Genomic DNA, 21,765 nt, shown 5'->3' on the forward strand with positions numbered 1-21,765 from the left:
GGCGCAACAAGTGTTGAAGAAATGGAAAATATTCATTTTGCAAACGTTGTTGTGCAATGCCCATTTGAAATGAACACTCGATCCTTCAAAATAAATCCTTTATTTAGCTTCATTCGCCGACGCACTTTTGTTGCTGATCAAATTGCACGTTGACAACAAAATAAGACAATCGCGTTAGACAGAAAACACGGCACGACACTTCGGTTACAGTCATTTTTTTTCTCCCTCGATAGTAAAGATGATCCAAATATTGACATGTTGGAAATTCCGATAGTTAACGTGATCACACAGAGAAGAGCTGATTCGTTCAGAAGCTGCCAATCAATGAGATGAGGAATAATTTGATATTTGAGGTTTTGTGATTATACATTTGCATATTAATCACGGTGCATTGATTATGCTTGCCGTGAAGAATGGCGATGCTCTGAGTAAATATATGCACATATCAATAATCAATAATCGTCAAAGGTAATAAGACAAAACAAGTGTGAGGTTGGACATGGATGGGAGCCGTGTACAGAGGCCTTCAGCTCACTTGGCAATTTGGTGATGATTGCGCACATGTACGTCATTTGCATTTCAGACACGTACAGTCAAATCTCAGTTTTTGACCATAATCGGTTCCAGAAACCTGTAATCAATGGAACCAATGTCTGCTTTTTATTTTTATTCTTATCGCGATTGAACAATACAAACACGTCGACTCACAATAGAACGCTACACAAGGATAATGCGTTGGTCACACTGAGTGGCGACACAAGGAAGTGACGTTTCAGGAAGCGGAGGGCACTCCAGTGGTGCATTCAGGTGCGCTCAGTTTGCTCGAGAATCCATTTTTGGTTGCAAACCGAGGCATAAAAAAACGAAATTTTAGGTTTAAAACTGAATTAGTCGAGAACTGAGACGTTCGAAAACCAAGGTTTGACTTATTAGATTCCCAATGAAAAGTAAATGAGACGACGGGCGCTAACATAAGCTAACACTTTTCCTCATTCGTTAGAGATTTGGTACCAAAATTCTGCGTCTGTGTCCCTCATCAAGTCTTTATAACAGGGGTCTCAAACTCAATTTACCCGGGGGCCGCAGGAGGCAGAGTCTGGGTGGGCCGCATCGGTTTTTCCACAACAAAATCACAGATAAAACATTCCAATGTTCTCAAAATCTTTAGTTTTAACACCCAAAAAATGAATTAAACGAATAAATGGAAAAATGAATAAAAAAAATAAATGAACCAGTAATAAATAAAATAATTTAATGATCATAAGGCAGTTACAGACGACTGAAAAAAAACACAGGAAAACTAATTATTTTAATAAAGTTTCAAATGTCTGTATTCACAGTTCTTTAACCTTTAACTTTCTTAACATAAAGAAAATATTGAACATTAACTGTCCTAAACATTGCTTATCTTGCCTACTTGTTCAGCTCCACACACAAGTTTCATTCATATCAATCATGCGGGCCGCACTAACATGAATTTTTCATATCAAGGCGGGCCGCAAAATATTCTTTCGGGGGCCGTATTTGGCCCGCGGGCCGCGAGTTTGAGACCCCTGCTTTATAATGAATGTCTCATTGATAAATCTGACAGTAAATAAGGTATTTTGTCTGTCTACGTGTGTTGCTCCACCATGTTTTTTATATCCAGTCCTGAAATTCTTCTAACACGGACACCATCAATGCTATTTGTTAGTGTGTCCATGCTGTTGCTAAACTTGGTGCGGCATGTAATGGATGAAAGGAATAGGTCTCAAGTTGCCAAGCGAGTGGAGTTTGCTGCCACTATACAGTCTGCGCAATCAAGTTAAAGCATTTTTTTAAATTTTGGGGCAAAAAAAAACATATACAGTGAGACATCAACTTACAAACACCTTATCTTACAAACTTTTCGTCTTACAAACGTCAAATTTCTGAAAATTAAACCTTATAATAAGCACTATTTTCATAATACACACCCACCACGGCTGGCGGAGTGATCTTCGGCGGAAGAACACGACCGAACAGCACCAGAGGTTAAGTTACCAACAGTCCTTATGGAAGGTGACTCTCCTTCCATAAGCCATCAACGACCATCAAAGAGGTAAAAAAATTTACAGCAGTTTATTTCTTTAATTACAATCCTCATGTAATGTGCCTCTCTTTCCAAACAGCAATTCCCTTAGACCTTCGACCTCCAACGCCATTCCATCAAGCCATCAATGACCATCACAAATGTAAATAAAGTGACTTTATGATACAATGCAGTGTATTTCTTTCATTACAATGGAATAGCACATTTATTATACATAGAATAAGGTATGTTGTGTGTAGTTTTAAGGCTTATTTAGTTGAAAAGTATATTTTATGGAAACCCGGGAACGGATTATTCCCATTTTAATGGTTTCCTATGGGATTATTTTTTTTTAGATACACACTTTTCGCCTTCCACACTCTGTCTGGGAACCAATTAAGTTCGTAAGTTGAGGTCTCACTGTATATATATACACAGTATATATTTATATTGGCGATCAAATGTTCGCGTGTTTTCACCGTTGCTGTATGAATGGGTGATACATTGAATAGCACTGCAATATAATTGAACGTGAATCCAAGACACAAAAGAAGACATTGCGAGCATGTCACGTAGAAGCGTAGATCACTCTTCCATATTTAACATTTTCATTATCACGGCTTTTGTTTTTGGCACTGTGCATAATAAAATGAAAAAGAAAAAGCAGCGGTTCCCAACAGCACATCCAAAGGAGCTTTTGTGTACATATATGTATGACCAAAAACACATGCTGGCAGATTATACAATACATTTGTCAAGCTATGCCCGCCTTACTATTTGGCTAAAATAAATCCTCCGTTGCAGTCGCAATTTATTGAATAAAATAGATTCTCTGTTCATTCCAGGGAGACTTCAGCAAGGCCTCCCCATTAATACCTGAAGACAAAATACAGCATGATTGTACACGCGCAATATCTAAATGGCCAACCCCCTCCTATAGCCTCCACCACCGTAAAAGAGTGTGTGGGAAACCCCGGTACCTGTAATAATTGGGCTTGAAGGGTCCGTTCTTATTGAGGCCCATGTACTTGGCCTGCTCGTCGGAGAGCTCCGTGAGGTGAGCGTCAAAGTTGGGAAGATGCAAACTGGCCACGTATTCGTCTGCAGGAGGGGGGGGGGGGGGGGGGGGGGGGCGTCATCGCAGTGTCCCAGGAATTCAATCCAATTTCAAAAATACGATTTCTCCATAGAGCTAACTTCTCCTAATCCAATCAAGTTGGGACATTATGTTTTTTTTGTTTTGTCAAGAGAGGAGAAAACATGTTCGTGTTTACCCATTTTCTTCGGCAGAAGGTAAACGTCCTGCTTGTAACGTCCCTCCGGGGCGTTGAACAACTCAATTAAGGCCAGAGCCTGCGGCCAAGAAAAACATGATAGACAGTGAACAAGAGCTGCCAGTCACAAACATCGCCGCAAACACCCCCCGCCCCCCATGACCAGGTGTGCATGTGTTGCCATTCACAGATTTCTTTAATTTTATTTTTCAACTTGATGATCGTCTGCAACACCATTTACGTCTCGTGTTAGACTTTAGCATTGGCGCCATCTGGCGGTGAGTTTGTTACTAACACATTTATTAATGTACAGTAAAGTCTCGTTATAACGATATTCAAGGGAGTCCGAAAAAATATCGATATAACCGGGACTATCGATATATCCGACCCTGTTTGCATGTAATTTTCTCCGTGCGTGCATAGAAATAGTATCGATATAACCGGGACTATCGATATATCCGATATCGATATAACGAGACTTTACTGTATTTATGTACTGTATTTGTTTTTTTTGTGTGTTTATTATCCATCTATCTATCTATCTATCTATCTATCTATCTATCTATCTATCTATCTATCCACCCATCCACCCATATTTAGCCACACATTTATTTATATATATTATCTATTTGTTGTTTATATAGTTTTTGTTGATTTTTTTTAAACTAGTTCTATATCTTTTTTTAATTACCAAGCACAACCGTTTACATGTATTTTTTTTTGACAAATTCAACACATTAAAAAAACAGGGAAAAAAGTAAATACAATTAAGTCAATTTTTATAAACTGTGCAGAAAATGAACCCCTGAAACGGATTCAGCAAAGGTATGTTTGAGTCGGGCCACATCACATCACATATTTGAACAACATCTCTTGGCATCTGTGGGTCATTACGCGGCAGAGCTTTTTGTGTCCACTGGGCTCACAAAATACAGAGGTCACAATATATTCATTTTTATGGAGCTACAAAACTTGTGCACGTGAAGGTGGCACAATCTTTGTAGTTTCTTTAATGGTCTTTATGGAAGACTTAACATATGGCCTGGTAGAAAAGTACTGGTGTGAATAAATATACAGTATAAAGGGTATGTATGTGGGTGGAACAATAAAATTAAAAAAAGGAAAAGACACCACAAAAAGGCTGCTGTTTTAGTTTCACACATGGTTCATAAAGCAAAAGGGAGTGTCAAACATGATGACTTTTCCGTAACTCGGCGGTTGTGAAAATAGAATTGATCTATCAGCACAAGCAAAATATAAATTTGTCAGCTTCATATCCTTCCGATGAACGACTTCAATTTCGAGCAAATGTAGCGCATATTGAAATGACGTCATTGGCTGAAATGATGATCAGACGATCAGATCTCTAAACGTCCAGGAATTAAATCAATCATATCAATTGGTGTTTTCAGTGAATATTTTACTGATTTAGTGGCCGGAAATGTCAATCAAAGAGCTGACCTGAGTGGTTGCGGTGATGGACAACACGAAGGTGGGCACTGTGGAGCAGCTCAGGTTCAACAGGCGACCCTGAGAGAGAAGACAAACAAATTAAGATGGACGGCGACTACAGCGGCGACATTCCAAAGCGCCAACGATCCGTCACCTCGGCCAGAAGTACGACCCTCTTGCCGTCGGGCCAGATGATGTGGTCCACCTGCGAGCGGACCCTCTCCCACGTTAGCTCCTGGCTGCGTAGGCTGGCCTGCGGGATCAGACAAAACCGGAGAGTTGGCGACGTGGGGGTGTGTCAGGGTCGTCAACGAGAGGATGAGATACCACATCAATCTCCGTATTGGAGTGGCCCATGTTGCACACCACGCAGCCGTTCTTCATGCGATCCAGTTGCTCTCTGGTGACGACGTTCTTGTTGCCTTGAGGAGCAAAAGGAGTCCAGAAACTCACAACGGAAACAAGATAGCTTCGCAAAGTCAACTATTCAGTCAATGTATTTTCACCGTGTGTGTGTGTGTGTGTGCGTGCGTGGTTAATGAGAGGAAAACGTTCATACCACAAAAAGTAAAACCATATTTTAACCAAATTCACTACAGGGGTGAGGACTTTGAATGACCCCATTCAGAAACCTCACTCCCGCTGTTATTTCAGTTTCAAGTCCACTTTTTATTGCTTTGTTTTTAAAGAAGTTGAAGTGGGAAATGGCATTTAGTGTTCAAATGTAACACTTGTTATTCTCTAAACTTATCGACAACGGTGGTCCTCACCCCTTATCTGGAGTTATCCAGACCTCACAAAACCAATGAAACAGGAATGTGTGTGTGCACGCATTTGTGTGTGTGTGTGTGTGTATGTGTGTGTGTGTGTGTGTGTGTGTGTGTGTGTGTGTGTGTGTGTGTGTGTGTGTGTGTGTGTGTGTGTGTGTGTGTGTGCGCGCACATCTCTGCCGTCTTACCAGTGCAAGTGATGACCACGTCCATCTGCCGGATGACCTCGCCCAGTTTGACCACTCGGTAGCCATCCATGCTGATTGGGTGTGATTACATAAATATTGTCAACAACTTGTAAAAAAAAAACATGAGCATCAAACAGACAAATAGGTCTACAAAAGCAGAGTCAACGTTCTCAACTCAAGTACATTTCTGGAGCAGTGAAACACAACCACCACGGTCCACAAAGTGCTGGACATAGTGCAAAAAAAAAAAAAAAAAAAAACATACAAAAAAATGTCATCGATGAGAAAGTTTCTTCAGCCGTCATCTGTACTTTTTGAAGGTGTCGGACGTTTCGCCTCCTATCCAAGAGGCTTCGTCAGCGAACTAAAGTCTGACTGGTCGTATCGGCCCTATTTATATATCCCTAATGTCCAGACATGACGGCGCCGGACATAGCTATGATAGGTCCTTACTCTCAGGTTGGGGGAAGAAGAGGACCACTCCCTGTGGCTCCACTGATTGTTCCTACATTCCTGACTAATGACTGGCCTATTTGCCCCACTCCCACCGGTATCACCTCATCAGCATTACGAATGTTGCCTAACCTGTGTTGCTTAAGCAGGCTATTGTATGAACGATCCAAATTGAACCTCACCCCACCAGACCGGTTTAATGAAGGATTTAGTTGTTTTATGAGAATCGCTTCTTTTACTCCCCTTTCAAACCATCTATGTTCTTTCGCTAAGATTTTAACCTCATTGTCATCAAATGAGTGGTTGCTAGCTTTTAGGTGCAAATGTACTGCCGATTGAGGCCCACTTATATTATCCCTGCGATGTTGATAAAGTCTTTTTTTGAGAATTTGTTGAGTCTCCCCAATGTACTGCCCTTTACAATTTTCATTCTTACAATGTATTGAATAGACTACATTACTTTGTTTTTCATTTGGTAGCCTATCCTTTGGATGCATTAATTTTTGCCTTAACGTGTTTATCGGTTTGAAATAAGTAGGAATTTTGTGTTGCCAAAGGACTCTTTGTAATTTTTCAGAAACTCCTGCAATGTAAGGTACTGCTACTCCTCTCCTTTTTGTATCTTGAGAATTTTTGGTTTAATTCCCTATTCTTTCTTTCTGACATTTGTTGAATGACCACTGATGGTACCCACAGTTAGTGAGTGCTCTCCTGATATGTTTTGACTCCTTTTCTCTGCCTTCAATGCTAGTTGGTATTAGTTTAGCCCAATGCTAAAAAAATGTCGACAACTAATTAAAAACAAAGATGGTGGAAAACACAGGGAGAGTCAAACTAAAAAACAAGCCTCAAGTTTATCCAAAACCGCCAAAAATTAGTTCTAAGACGAGTTTGAAAAACGGGCAGCGAGGTTCTCGCCGAACATTCAATCCGATGAGAGTAAGCGGCAACAAAATGCCATTTTAAAATTTAAAAATAAATCAGAGGATCTTCAAAAAAAAACTCTTTTGGAACGCCAGTGAAGGAAGTGCTGTGCTCCCTCTTATGAGTACCAGTAAAAAAAGCGAGCAGCAGCATTATGATGCAACTGGAGACGCCTCATGGAGGACCGGGTGACTTCAAAGTCAAGTTTATGATGGTAATCCAGCGGAGATGTGACATTGGCTAACTTTTCCAACCCCCCCCCCCCCCCCAAAAAGAAACTACCAACATGAAAAAAAAAAACAAGGAAAGACTTACCACGCCTGCAGGGCGCAGATGGGGTCAATCTCGGTGATGCAGACGATGGCTCCGAGCGCCTTGAGAGCCGTGCAGCAGCCTTTGCCCACCTACACACCACATACGGGGGTCCATCTCAGTCGAGAATGCTTCCATCGCTATTTCGTGAGCATCTTGATGGGGGGGGGGTGCTCGTGGTGGTGGGGGAATCGATTGCCAACCAATCGCAGTCTGTCGCTTCTTGATTTTTGTCATCATGGTGGGGTGTTTACTCTTCGCTCTCCTCAAGTACCGTATTGGCCCAAATATAAGCCAGCCGTGATGATAAGATGACCCCCCTTTTTTATTAGATTCAAGTTTGAAATAAAAAAGACTTTTTGAACACCGAATTAAGTTTGTATCCAGGAAATAATGATAGTACATCTGAAAAAATGATGATAACAATATATTTGCGAGAAAAGGCATTATTATTATTTTGACAGATTTAAATCGTAATGTCTAAATATTTAAATATGTAAACTAAATAGCGATCTCATCCGTTTTCTGTTATTTTTTCGGATATTTTCCTTTTTTTGGATTGGATTTGCTTTTATTAGTCTCCCAGTGGAGAAATTCACATTTCACAGCAGCAAAGTGATGAAAGTTTTTTTCTTACCGCATTTTTTTTAGCTTTCTGGTTCGTGCTAGCACTATTTTATATGCATTTATGTATTTTTTGGGACAGGAGTTCGCCTTGGCCTGCCCTGGAGAGTCAAATTAAGTACTCTGCTTCAATGAGATCTGGCGCCATCTAGCGTCTTGGAGGGGTACAACGCTCCAAATATAAAGCAACCTCTACTTTTTCAGTTTTACAGTCAAATCTGGGTCTTGGAACGTCTCGGTTCTCAACCAATTCGGTTTTCGACCAAATTAATTTTTTTATGCCTGAGTTTACAACACAAAATGGGTTCTCGACCAAACTGAGCACATCTGAATGCACCACTCGACTCCCCTCTGCTTTCTTAGACGTCACTTCTTCGTGTTGCGTATCATTGTGACGGACGCATTATCCCCGTGTAGTCTTTGTATTGTTCAATCACGATAAAAAAAATGATTATGCTGTTGTGAAATGTAAATTTCTCCACTGTGAGACAAATAAAGGCTAATCTAATCTAATCTAATAATGGAAAATGATTCGGTTTCAACTAGGTGGACTGGATTATGGTCAAAAAAAACCAGGTTTGACTGTATTTCAATCGCAAAAAAAAAAAAAAAATCATCGTTTTATATTTGGATCAATACGGTATTTTTTGTTTTATCACTTGAAAGCTTAAATCATGACATCGAACAAACACACTTTGGATCAAGTTGTCATCTATGAAGATACATCCGCACAAGAGAGGTTACGGGAAGAATATCTATCAAATTCCGAATGATAAATCACCTCTCCGTAGCCGCACACCACCACTTGTTTGCCACCAAACATGATGTCCGTGGTCCTCTTCAAGCTGCCACATCCGCCCAAAAAAAGTGTATTTCAGTATCTTTGTTCAAAGGACAGGATATTGCACTCAACGCTCACCCGTCCAGGATGGATTCTCGGCAGCAGTAGAGGTTATCGAACTTCTGTTTGGTGACCGAGTCGTTGACGTTCATCGCCGGGACGCAAAGCTTGCCAGCTTTCGACAGCTGGTACAATCTGGCAATGTGGCGCATGCAGTTAAAAGTCGACCGGTGTTGGCATTCAAATTTGGTAACCGTGGCAACTACATCTTCCTACTGTTGCAAAGTCACAACCTTTTTCATAGTCAACTATGCAATTTTACCCCGCACCCCTGATCTTCCCCACCTTGTTTGGAAAATAGCCCTTCAATATAAATGTAAGGCATGTTATCTTTTTTAAAAGCAAGTTTCAAATGCGTTTGTCCGCTAGCCAAAGGCTGCGCTGCATTTTCTATTTATTTTGTCATGATGCTTTTCCATTTGTCAGTTTGTCAACCGCTCTCGATACTGAACGGGTCTCACCGATGAACTCCGGTGACGCTCTCCTCAACGATACCTTGCACTTTCTTGAACACGTTTGGGTACTTCTTGTAAACCCAGTGTGTCAAGTCTCCCCCGTCGTCTAAAATCTAGAAGGAAAAAAAAAAAAGAGTCGGACGGATGAGAGGGGAAGGTGTCCTTTGTCGCGCTAAAGCCGCAAACCCCCGTTGTACCATATTGGCCTGCCAGCCCTCCGTGTTGACACAGCGGTCGATGCACCACCAGAAGTCATCTTCGGTCTCGCCCTTCCAGGCAAACACGGGAACCCCTGCGGAAGACGCGGGGGATTAAGACACTTTGGGAAGTCCACCAAAAATGCGGTGTGAATGTGAATGTCTGCTCTCTCCCCGATTCATTCCAAAAACCTGTTCGCTTCATTGAGACCTCTCGACTATCCGTGAGTGGTATTGTTTTGTCTTGAAGTGACACACCAGTCCATTGTTTACCCCGAGACTGGTTAGCGACCAATTGCTAGTTAGTACATATATGCACATATGTATATGTATATGTATATGTATATGTATATGTATATGTACATTAGCTAGCAAACCATCGATTTTTTCTTAGTGACCCCACCAATTATTTTTGTTCTTTAGAGTTAAACTAAACGAATCCTGTTAAAAAACACATTCATTAAAAAAACCTTTTATAGGTTAAAGTAAACATATAACAAAAATATGTGCACACGTTAAAATAAAATCAGCATAAAAACATGTGCAGGTTAAAGATATATTAAATTAAATATAAACTATCAAATGTGCGAGTTAAAATAAAGCAGAAAAACATTCACAAAACTAACATAGAAAGCAAGGTGGAGGTGGTTAAACTAAAAGAACCAAAAAAAAAAATTCAACTGTGCTGTTTTTGCATAAAATAAAATAACATAAAATATTACATTAAAATAACTATACCCCCTCCCCCCATAAAAAAGGCAGGTAAGAATAAAATTACCAAGACATTTTGTGCTGTTCAAAAATATAAACTACCCCAAAAGATGAAAATGAAATACATACATACATACATACCTACCTACCGACCGACCGACAGACAGACAGACAGACATAATAAAACACATAAATAAATAAAATATCAATATAAAATACAAGCTACACGGTTTGGAATATAAAACTTGTGCAATATACAAAATGTGCACAGGTTAAAAAAAAGTCACACAGGTGAAATTAAATGAGCATACCAAGACGACATGTTCAGGCTAACATTCCCAAAAAGTTGCACACAGACAATAAAAAATCTCCGCACAGATGAAAATAAAACTACGAGTACTACAAAAAAAGTTGCTGATGTTCCATCGGAAATGAAATAGAAAGTACGTACCATTTGCTTTGCGGCGACTCACCTGTCTCGGCCAGAGCGGCGGCCACCTCGTTCTGGGTGGAGTAGATGTTGCAGGCTGTCCAGCGACATTGAGCCCCCAGAGCCACCAGAGTCTCGATCAGCACCTGACAGGCAATCGCAATGGACACGTTGACAAGCATGCTGGAACGGAAGCAAAAAAAAAAGGAGCGGGCAACCTACTGCTGTTTGAGCGGTGATATGGGTACATCCCACCACCTTAGCCCCCGCCAGAGGCTTCTCCCCCTGAGCTCGCTTCCTCAGGGAAATGAGGGCCGACATATCTGGCGAAAGCAAACACACGGATGGGACGCTCGTTAATGGTACAAATTGCCACAAGATGCAATTGTCCTGGTTTCTGTGTGAGCCACTGGGACATCCTTGTGAGTAAATGAAGCGTACATTTGCTGGGAACTACAGTAAGCGATCACCTCTGTGTTTCTAGCTGGGGTGCGTTCCGTTTGCCAACTGTTGAGTAATGATCCAAATATGAATCACCTGGAGTTGGTGGCCACGTCTTAGAATTTAAAAAAATATTATTTCTTTTATATCACCATATATGTAATTAACTAATAATACGTGGTTATTTAATTAATAATTAATTAATATAGTATATTTAACATGGACAGGTTTTTTTATGCTGATTTTATTTTAACCTGTGCACATATTTCTTCCAAAGGCTCCACTGGCTCCCAGTCAAATATAGAATCAACTTTAAAATTATTCTTTATTCATTTAAAGGACAACCGACGTCACTTTGTTTTTTAACTGACACCAGAAAAAACGTTTTATAGCATCTAAAATACCCAAAACACGCAGTATGATAGTTTTTATTCAAATGCAAAACACCAATAAAAATGACTTAAAGTGTCCAAAATCTGCAAAAAAATGAGCTGCGAATTGGGCATTTTCAGAAAGTCCCGTCCCCATTTTGTGATGTCACGCCAAGACATCTTGCATTGCTTGTGAATCAAAACAATGGCTTCAGATTCGGAGAAGATGCTTTCTTGTTACACATCCAGTTATGAATATGATTCAAATAGCTTTGACAAGCAAAGCATACATGTTTGCAATCGATTAAAGAATGTATTTGGGCCATTTTGGGGAATCTCTCACTAAAAAAAGAGGCACAAAATGGCGACATCCTGTGGCCACCTCCGTTTCCACAGGCTGATAAATTCTTAAATGGCGCTTGGACGCCCTCTGGCGGCTTTTGGGTGCAACACGAGGTCCTCAGACCAAACAACTACATCAAAATACATTGACGTGATGGAAGGACAATGCGACAATGCGTCCTTTTCACGGTCAGCAGGCGGTCTTTTTCTGACGTCACGTGAGGACTCGTCACCAACTCAAAAACAAGACTTCCTGAATGTTCAGCGCAAGTCTTAAAACGTAAAATATAGCTATATGCGGTGGAATCTTATTAAAATACGCTCAGTAGAAGTCATTTGAAGTGATTTTACAAATGATGGACACAACTTGTCCGGGGACGTCGGTTGTCCTTTAAAGCTATCCATAACCTTGCCCAACCCATACCTATCTAACCTTCTTCAAATTTCTATTCCCTCCCGTTCCCTCAGATCCTCTTCCTCCCTCCACCTCTGTGTGCCCCCGCTGCCCGTCGCCACCACCAATATATCTGTCTATTTTCTTTTTCCACTTGTATCTGTAATTTACACTCACACGCACCTTAAAAATAAAAAGTATCACTTCCAAAAGTACCTTGTTCGGCAATCTCGATTTCACGGCGGCCAAACTCGGCTTGTTTGATGTTCTTCACGCAAAAGTCGTTGCTGCCCTGTGTGTTGACCTGAGCTTTGTCTCTCGGGGACGTTTCGTCATCGGAGCTGTCGGTGTACGATGCAGCTGGTGGAAGAAAGAAGGAAGTTAGGTAGGTAGGTAGGTAGGTAGGTAGGATGGAAGGAAGGAAGGAAGGAAGGAAGGAAGGAAGGAAGGAAGGAAGGAAGGAAGGAAGGAAGGAAGGAAGGAAGGAAGGAAGGAAGAGTGGAAGGAAGGATGAGTGGAGGGACGGATGGGTGGAAGGAAAGATGGGTGGAAGGAAGAAAGAATGGGCCAAAGGGAAGGAAGGAAGGAAGGAAGGAAGGAAGATGGAAAAGGAGGGGAGGAAGTATGCAAGGAAGGAAGGAAGGAATGCAGTAAGGAAGGTGTGAAGGAAGGAAGGAAGGAAGTAAGGAAGGAAGGAAGGAAGGAAGTAAGGAAGGAAGGAAGGAAGGAAGTAAGGAAGGAAGGAAGGAAGGAAGGAAGGAAGGAAGGAAGGAAGGAAGGAATGAAGGAATGCAGTAAGGAAGGAAGGAAGGAAGGAAGGAAGGAAGGAAGGAAGGAAGGAAGGAAGAATGGGTAGAAGGAATGATGGGTGGAAGGAAGAAAGATGGGAAAGGAGGGAAGGAAGGAAGCAATGAAGCAAGGAAAGAATGAAGAAAGGAATGAAGGAAAGAATGAATGAAGTAAGGAAGTCAGGAAGGAAGGAAGGAAGGAACGAAGGAAGGAAGGAAGGAACAAAGGAACGAAAGACAGAGGGAAGTGAGTACAAAAGGAAGCAAGATGAAAAGGAGGGCATGAAAGAAGCTAGAATGGAAGAAGGAGGAAAATTATTAATAAATGCATCAAAAAGAGGTCATCCTATTAATGTAGCGCATGAACACACGTAAATAACACAGATTGACCCTGCTAAGCATTCACGGCGCTTTACTTTTTGTTACGTTGCAGGCTTATTCCCAAAATAGACTCAATCGCCACCCACGCAAGGCCTTCGTTATCTCTTTCTGAAAATCTGTTTGAGCAAGTGTGCTAATTTATCTCCTGGCACCCCCGCGCCTTTTCTCCAGCTTGGCACTAATTGACAAGTAGATCGTATGAAGTGATCTCACTCATACACAAAATCCCGATTCACAGTTGCCTTTTCAAGTTAATTTGAGCTGAATAGGATGGAAAGCAGTTCATGTGTAGATGAGGCCAAATGAAAAATAATGTGTGTAAAATACAGTGAGACCTCAACTTACGAACTTAATTGGTTCCCAGACATAGTGTGTAAGGCGAAAAGTGTGTATCTCAAAAAAAAATTCCCATAGGAAACCATTAAAATGGGAATAATCCGTTCCCGGGGTTCCATAAACTATACTTTTCAATTAAATAAGCCACAATATACCTTATTCTATGTATAATGAATGTGCTATTGTATTGCAATTAAAGAAAAACATTGCATTGTATCATAAAGTCACTTTATTTGCATTTGTGATGGTCATTTAAGGCTTGATGGAATGTCGTTGGAGGTCGAAGGTCAAAGGAAATTGCATGAGGACTGTAATTAAAGAAATAAACTGCTGGAAAATAAAGTTTTATTTACCCTTTTGATGGTCGTTGATGGCTTATGGAAGGAGAGTCACCTTCCATAAGGACTGTTGGTGCTGTTCGGTCGTGTGCTTCCGCCGAAGATCACTCCGCCAGCCGTGGTGGGTGTGTATTATGAAAATAGTGCTTATTATAAGGTTTAATTTTCATAAATTTGACGTTTGTAAGACGAAAAGTTTGTAAGTTAAGGTGTTTGTATGTTGAGGTCTCACTGTAGTTTCTTTTCATAATAAAATATGGCAGGAGTCTTGGAAATTATGAACGTTCGGTGGGCCCGACAAAAAAAAAGGTATCGGTACGTAAATGTGGCAAAAGCTGAAACACCGCAACTCACGGCACCTGAGCTGTAGCTGTCCGTGGACGACTGTGAGATGGAGCGAGAGAGGGAGCGGCGGCCAGCCTTGGTCGGGAATTTGCTGAATTCCTGTTTGTCCTCTGCATTAGCAAACTGGATCTAAGTGGGAGGAGAAGAAAAAAATCACCACAGTCAGGTAACCGATTTTAAGACCACTTCTGGAAATGTTTTTTTTTTTTTTCCTCATTGATCACAATGACATCCTGTTTTTTATTCTTGCATCTATTGAGACTATTTTGCAAAATAAAAAATGATCTCACAGGGGCAATCTTGTCTTGAATGGCGACCAAATACAACAACATAAATCCAACCCCCCCCACATTGTTTCTTTGGCCATGTAATTCCTCAACATTTGCGAGCATAAGCTCTGCCCCCTTGCAAACAAATCCGCCTGGACTTCAGCGATGCCTTCTTTCAAATGCTTTCATTCACTTCGGAATGCTGTTGTAATTTCCTCCTTATTTGACATGTCCATAAAATGTGTTTGCACCCAAAACCAACGCACAGGTCACCATAGTTGACACAACACGCATAAATCCGGGAGCACGCTAATGACAAGGGTTTGTACTTTCACAAAGTCCTTCAAATGAACGTGCTCAAACGGGGCCAATTCGGAATTTGATCAGTAATGTGTAAATAGACATAAAAAGGTCATAAATAACCCCCCCCTTCTAATTGCCCATGAAAAGAAAAGTCAGTGGACGTGTCTATCATAAATGCAAATATATTGTATGTAAGTGTGATGTGTGTGTGTATAGCAAGCTAGCTAGATAGCTGCCTAGCTACATAGCTACCTATCTAAAGCGCTACCTAAATAGATAGTTAGATAGATACCAAGCTAGATAGATAGATATCTAGCTAGCTAAATAGATACCGAGTTAGATAGTGAGCTAGAAAGCTACCTCGCAATCTAGATTGATAGCTAGCTAGAGAGCTAGCTAGTGAGCTAGCTTGACGGAGGACGAGAGAGAGAGAGAGAGAGAGAGAGAGAGAGAGAGAGAGAGACAGACAGACAGACAGACAGACAGACAGACAGACAGACAGACAGATAGATAGATAGATAGATAGATAGATAGATAGATAGATAGATAGATAGATAGATAGATAGATAGATAGATAGATAGATAGATAGATAGATAGATTTTTGGGGTGGGTTCCACCTATTGATTGACACAAAAAATGGACAAGCGTGCCTGACATTGGAGGATGTACCAAAAAGTCTGAGATTGAACGCAGGTCAGCCATTTTGGTTTAGAAGCAGCCCATTTTAGGGTGTTGTCATTCGGGTCGTTTGCAAGTCATTTAGCACCGAGCCTCTGTTCAACATGCGGTGAGGTGATCCGGGCACACCACGGCCCAGTGTCGAGCGACGTTCCTCGAGGCGGGGGGAGCGCTCTACCCGTCGCTAACCTTGACCAACCGTGCGGCCCTGGCGCCATAGTATCGGCGCGTCTAGGCAGGATTCTGACTTCGAAGTGTTCAGTCATAATCCCGCACATGGTGGCTTCGCACCATTGGCTCCTCAGCGAAGCACACACAAGCACTCCTTTTTTTTTTGGGGGGGGGGGGGCATAAAATGAGCCATCGAATCTGGACGCCATTTTATCTGACTGACATGAAAGTGGGTATGTTTGGACATAACAGAGTCCACCAAAACGTCTTGAAGGAGCATGATTGAAATGACACAGAATATCAGCCATTTTGGTTTGAAGCAGACAATTGGGACGAATTTAAACCTCACAGAAACATTTTGGGAAAAATAATTTAATTAAAATGAGCTCCCAACATCACCCTTGGGCATCAAATGGGCAACAGAACTCATCCAAAAGTCAAAGTCTGAAACGAAAGACGAATTGTACCATTTTGGTTTGAAGCCGCCATTTTGAGTCAGTTGGCTCACACGATGAGAAACTCAGATGAGGAAATCAAACCAAATTGGTTAAAGTCCAAAGATGTTTTATTTCCATGTATATCCCATCTCATCTAGTCAAATCTAAGTTCAGCCGTGCGATAGCCCCCTTGATAACTCCTTACAAGGTCACACGCCATTGTGCTACTAAGCTAACGTAGCTTCCGCCAGCCCGCGCTTCGTTGTTGGTTCCAGCGCATCTGGTATTGACACTTTTCATATGATCTGGCCCAACTCCATCTTCCACTCGAATTACAAAGCACATCAAGGTTTGACTACCAATATTTTCATTTCAAGTAATAATAATACATAATCTACGACTGGAACTATTCTGCGTAATTGCGGCAGCCGTTCAGGGGTTCCTTGGCGACCACTCACCCTTTCTGTGTGCGCCATTGTTACCGTTCGGTCGGTCGGTCCCTTTCCTCTGCGTCCTCCTTGTGATATTTCAGCACCTGGTAGACTCGCTGATAATAAAGGCGGCAAAAACCCTCCCATAAAAAAAAATGCAGGTGGGTGGCACCCTTCACCTGTTATCCTCCTTTTTAATGAGCACGAGAGAGGGTCAGAGAGAGCAAGACGGAGCGAAAAAGAGAGGGAGGCACAAATAAAGACAGCAGGAAAGGAAGAGAAGATGGCAGACGAGAGGCTTTGGGTTTTATTGTGTTTTTTTTGTTCCTCCCATTATTCTGTCTTTCCTTCTTCTCCTCCATGCTTCCTTCAGAATCAGAATCAGAATCAGAAAACCTTTATTTATCCCTCAATGGGGAAATTTGCACTTTCCTTCACCTCGTCCTCGTCTCCTTCCTTTGGTTGTTTCCTTGCTTTATTTCCTTTTTTATTGCTGCTTCATTTCGTTTCCCTCATCTGTCACATTGTTTCCGTCCTTCTTTTTGCTCATTCCACATTGTCATGATTCAATACTTAATACCTTTTTTTGTCCCAACGCTCATCTTCCGCCCTTTTTGTTTCTTCAACCCCTTCTTTCTTCTTAAATTCCTTTATTCTTCCCTTTTTAATTCCTCCCTCCGTTCTTTTATCCATCCGACTTTCTTTCTTTCATTCCAAGGCAGAGTAAGTTCCCCAAATAACGCTAGAGCGGTTTACAATATACCCATATGAAGGAATAAATCACAAGTGTCAAAGCCAAGGCCCGGGGGCAAAATCTGGCCTGCCACATCATTTTATTCGGCCCACGAAAGCAAATCTAGCTTGTGCTTGCAAAAGTCCCAACCAAAATGTCAAATTGTCCCATGTAAACGACAATAACAGTCATGAATTTTGACCTCAGCGAAGTATCAAATGAGTCGAATCACATCAAGTCAGCAAGCAGCTAACAGTAGGAAAGTAGCAATTGCTATTTTTTTGCAGGTTGCAAATGGGCAACGTAAATGCCCTGTGCTGACAGTTGACAGAGCTCAGTGTTGGATCAAAGTTGTTGTTCTTCTCCTGGTTCATGTTCTTCGCTTGTGTTGGTCTAAATCACAGGTGTCAAAGTCAAGGCCCGCGGGCCAAATCCGGCCCGCCACATCATTTTTTTCGGCCCGCGAAAGCAAATCAAACTTATTAAATTCCATGATGATTGCTAAAATCTGAGCCAAAATTTCATATTTTTGGATGTCAACCACAATAAAAGTCATTATTCTTGACTTCAGATTTGAAAACGAGTTATTCATTAATTTGCTGTGTGCTCTATATGTAATATTTGAAGGGATTTAAACATTCTAATGGGTTCCCCAAATTCATAACGGCCCTCGAGAGGAAACCATAACTACAATGTGGCCCGCGGAAAAAAATGACTTTGACACCCCTGGTCTAAATAGTCAATCAGCAGTAATCGAAATGATGCACAGAAAGGTTATTTTTTCTTGGGCGCCTGCTCTCCTCCACAGATGTTATTTATACATTAGCGGGAATTACCTCATTTCAAAGGAGCCAATCGGCTGTGACTTAAAGGACAACCGACGTCACAAAATGTTTGATAGCATCTAAAATACCCAAAACACGCAGTATGATATTTTTAGTCAAATGCAAAACACCAACAAAAATGACTTAAAGTGTCCAAAATCTGCAAAAAAATAAGCTGTGAATTTGGCATTTTCAGAAAGTCCCACCCCCAGTTTGTGACGTCACGCCAAGACATCTTGCATTGCTAGTGAATCAAAACAATGGCTTCAGATTCGGAAAATATGCTTTCTTGTTCCACATCCAGTGATGAATATGATTCAAATAGTTCTGAAGAGGAAAGCATACATGTTTGCAATCGATTAAAGAATTTATTTGTGCCATTTTGAGGCAACATTGGGGGAAAATCTCTCACCCAAAAAAAAGAGGCACAAAATGGCGACCTCCTGTGGCCACCTCCGTTTCCACGGGCTGATAAATTCCTTATATGGCGATTGGACGCCCTCTTCTGGCCTTCTGGCGGCTTTTGGGTGCAACACGAGGTCCCCAGACCAAACAACTACAGCAAAATACATTGATGTGATGGAAGGACCGCTACAATGCGTCTTTTTTACGGTAAAGGCCGGTCCTTTAGTGACGTCACGTACGGACTCGTCACCAACTCAAAAACAAGACTTCCTGAATATTCAACGCGAGTCTTAAAACGTAAAATATAGCTATATGCGGTGGAATATTTGTAAAATACGCTCAGTAGAAGTCATTTGAAGCCATTTTACAAATTACGGAAACAACTTGTCCGGCGACGTCGGTTGTCCTTTAAGGCGTGGAACATTAGACTGAAATATTGAAATAAGAATGGTTGACTAACAGTGCACACTACAAATACGTAAAGTTATAAGGTAAATTACACACACACACACACACACACACACACACACACACACACACACACACACACACACACACACACACACACACACACACATATATATATATATATATATATATATATATATATATATATATATATATATATATATATATATATATATACACAGTAAAGTCTCGTTATATCGATATCGGATATATCGATAGTCCCGGTTATATCGATATATTTTTATGCACGCACGGAGAAAATTACATGCAAACAGGGTCGGATATATCGATAGTCCCGGTTATATCGATATTTTTGCGGACTCCCTTGAATATCGATATAACGAGACTTTACTGTATATATATATATATATATATATATATATATATATATATATATATATATATATATATATATATATATATATATATATATATATATATATATATATATATACATATATAGCATAACAACTTAGACTAAACTTAGACAGAAATGAGTGGATAATAATGAACTTTTGAATTGAATGTTTTACAATGTGCATATATAAAATAGTCCTATCACTCAGCGATTTCCTTTCCTCCAAATTGGCACAACTGAGTGTTCCTGACAAACAAGGCCATCCAGTGACTCCTCCAATCTAAAAAAAAGTCTTTCTCAAGGCCATCCAAGCGGCAGAATTAAGCTGGCACAGTGTGGCTCTTATGTCTGGTTAGCCCCTTAATGACATCATCCAATAGACGGTGTTAAAACTATGCGCATCGATTATTGCAACACACTTCTCTTTGGTATCAATCAGAAATTTCTCCATAAACTCCAACTCGTCCAAAATTCTTCAGCCCGGATCATCACTAGAACCCCCTACTTTCACCACATCACCCCTGTCCTCCAGCAACTCCACTGGCTACCTGTTAAACATCGTATCGAATTCAAAATACTTCTGTTTACATTCAAAGCCATCCATAACCTTGCCCTCCCTATCTTTCTGACCTGCTTCAAATCTCTGTTCCCTCTCGGTCCCTCAGATCTTCATCCTCCCTTCACCTCTATGTACCCTCTGCCCGTCTCACCACGATGGGATGCAGAGCTTTCAGTCTGGAATTCTCTTCCACCCAACATCCGCAATATTGACTCCCTCCCTATTTTCAAGGCTCACCTCAAAACCCACTTGTTTGAAATTGCTTTCAATGTATAGTTCTATCTGCTATTTTATTATGTATCATTTTACTTATGGTTTTATTGTTATGTGCTTTGTTTTATTGTTTTTATTGTAAAGTGTCCTTGGGTGTTTTGAAAGGCGCTTGAAATAAAATGTATTATTATCACCGGTGTCAAAGTCAAGGCCCGGGGGCTAAATCAGGCCGTCTACATCATTTTATTTGGCCCGCGAAAGCAAGTCAAACTTGTGAAATTCCACGACGCTTTCAAAAGTCTGAACCGAAATTTCAAATTGTCGTATGTAAACCACGATAATAGTCATAATGTTTTACTTCAAATGTGAAAATTAGTTTTTCATTAATTTGTTGAGCAAACTTGTCTAACTTTTTTTTTTGCCGCGGGCCACATTGTAGTTACTTTACGGTTTCCTCTTGAGGACCGTTATGAATTTGGGGAAGCCATTAGAATGTTTAATCTGCTCTACACATTACATCCCGAACGCACAACAAATTAATGAAAAACTAGTTTTCAAATTTCAAGTTAAAAATAAGAAGTGTTATTGTGGTTGACATGGGACAGTTTGAAATTTTGGTTCAGACTTTAACAAGCATCATGGCACTTGAAATGCTTGATTGCTTTCGCGAGCCGAATAAAACGATGTGGCGGGCCAGATTTGTCCCCCGGGCCTTGACTTTGACACCTGTGCTTTATCACAGCTGTGTTCTCCTGGCTTCCCCAAACTCATAACGGCCTCGAGAGGAAACCGTAACTACAATGTGGCCCGCAGCAAAAAATGACTTTGACACCCTTGGTGTACTACGTCTTAAAATACATTTCAGGAGGCTGTGGGGTCGTGAATGATTTTCCCCATTGAAAAATTGTATGGTTACACTATAAGACGGAAAAAGTTGCTTTTTCCCAAAATAAAATCACATGATGGTACCAATGCAACCTGTTCATTGGTGCAATTGTCCTCTTTTCTCACTATCCAAAAATGAACATCATTGTTTATCACAACATAGGTTATAGGCGAGGTGAAATCCGCAAAGTACAATGTAGTCAGCTTTTTTTTTTTTTTACACAATGCAAAACTGTACATACACAGAATGAAACAAACAATAAAACCTATTTTTTAATAGTTTAAAGGACAGTGTTGTAAAACAATATTTTGCTGCTCCGCCAATTTGTCATGACTCCGCTGCGCTGTAGCGTCTTTTTCTACTGAAGGAGTCTTTCTCCGAGAGAAGAACATTGTTATCGGTAGTTGTTGGCACTCTTTCTTTTTTTTTTAGCAAGAAGATTTTTATAAACCGACATGGCTCGATTTCTAGAAGCAGAATGCTCCATGAGCTTTTCAAAGCCAGTATGTTTGATTTTATTTTGCTTTGTTTGTAGTGTTGTTTCTTTTACTT

General features: G+C 40.8%; 1 protein-coding gene across 3 annotated transcripts in view; it reads right to left on the bottom strand.

Moving 5' to 3' along the window:
- Positions 1 to 84: 84 nt before the first annotated feature.
- The window catches only part of ahcyl1 (adenosylhomocysteinase like 1), a 26,491-nt gene continuing 4,810 nt past the window's right edge, over positions 85 to 21,765 (bottom strand). The window contains exons 1-17 of one of the 3 annotated variants that reach the window (XM_089006632.1): positions 16,795 to 16,946; positions 14,492 to 14,606; positions 12,506 to 12,649; positions 10,964 to 11,064; positions 10,785 to 10,887; positions 9,601 to 9,695; positions 9,410 to 9,516; positions 8,967 to 9,083; positions 8,829 to 8,892; positions 7,427 to 7,515; positions 5,735 to 5,805; positions 5,104 to 5,198; positions 4,931 to 5,029; positions 4,786 to 4,854; positions 3,325 to 3,403; positions 3,031 to 3,151; positions 85 to 2,926 (exon numbers count right to left, since the gene is read on the bottom strand). In XM_089006632.1, coding sequence (XP_088862758.1) covers positions 2,920 to 2,926; positions 3,031 to 3,151; positions 3,325 to 3,403; positions 4,786 to 4,854; positions 4,931 to 5,029; positions 5,104 to 5,198; positions 5,735 to 5,805; positions 7,427 to 7,515; positions 8,829 to 8,892; positions 8,967 to 9,083; positions 9,410 to 9,516; positions 9,601 to 9,695; positions 10,785 to 10,887; positions 10,964 to 11,064; positions 12,506 to 12,649; positions 14,492 to 14,606; positions 16,795 to 16,914 — 1,596 coding nt within the window. In that variant the 5' untranslated portion in view covers positions 16,915 to 16,946 and the 3' untranslated portion in view covers positions 85 to 2,919. Of the gene's footprint in view, positions 2,927 to 3,030; positions 3,152 to 3,324; positions 3,404 to 4,785; positions 4,855 to 4,930; positions 5,030 to 5,103; positions 5,199 to 5,734; positions 5,806 to 7,426; positions 7,516 to 8,828; positions 8,893 to 8,966; positions 9,084 to 9,409; positions 9,517 to 9,600; positions 9,696 to 10,784; positions 10,888 to 10,963; positions 11,065 to 12,505; positions 12,650 to 14,491; positions 14,607 to 14,767; positions 14,890 to 16,794; positions 16,947 to 21,765 lie in introns of those variants that run through there. The other 2 variants (XM_089006641.1, XM_089006624.1) reach the window with 2 other exon arrangements.

This window comes from Hippocampus bargibanti, linkage group LG01, assembly GCF_051943395.1.
Source record: "Hippocampus bargibanti isolate YZ-2025 linkage group LG01, ASM5194339v1, whole genome shotgun sequence".
NCBI classification, from domain to species: Eukaryota; Metazoa; Chordata; class Actinopteri; order Syngnathiformes; family Syngnathidae; genus Hippocampus; species Hippocampus bargibanti.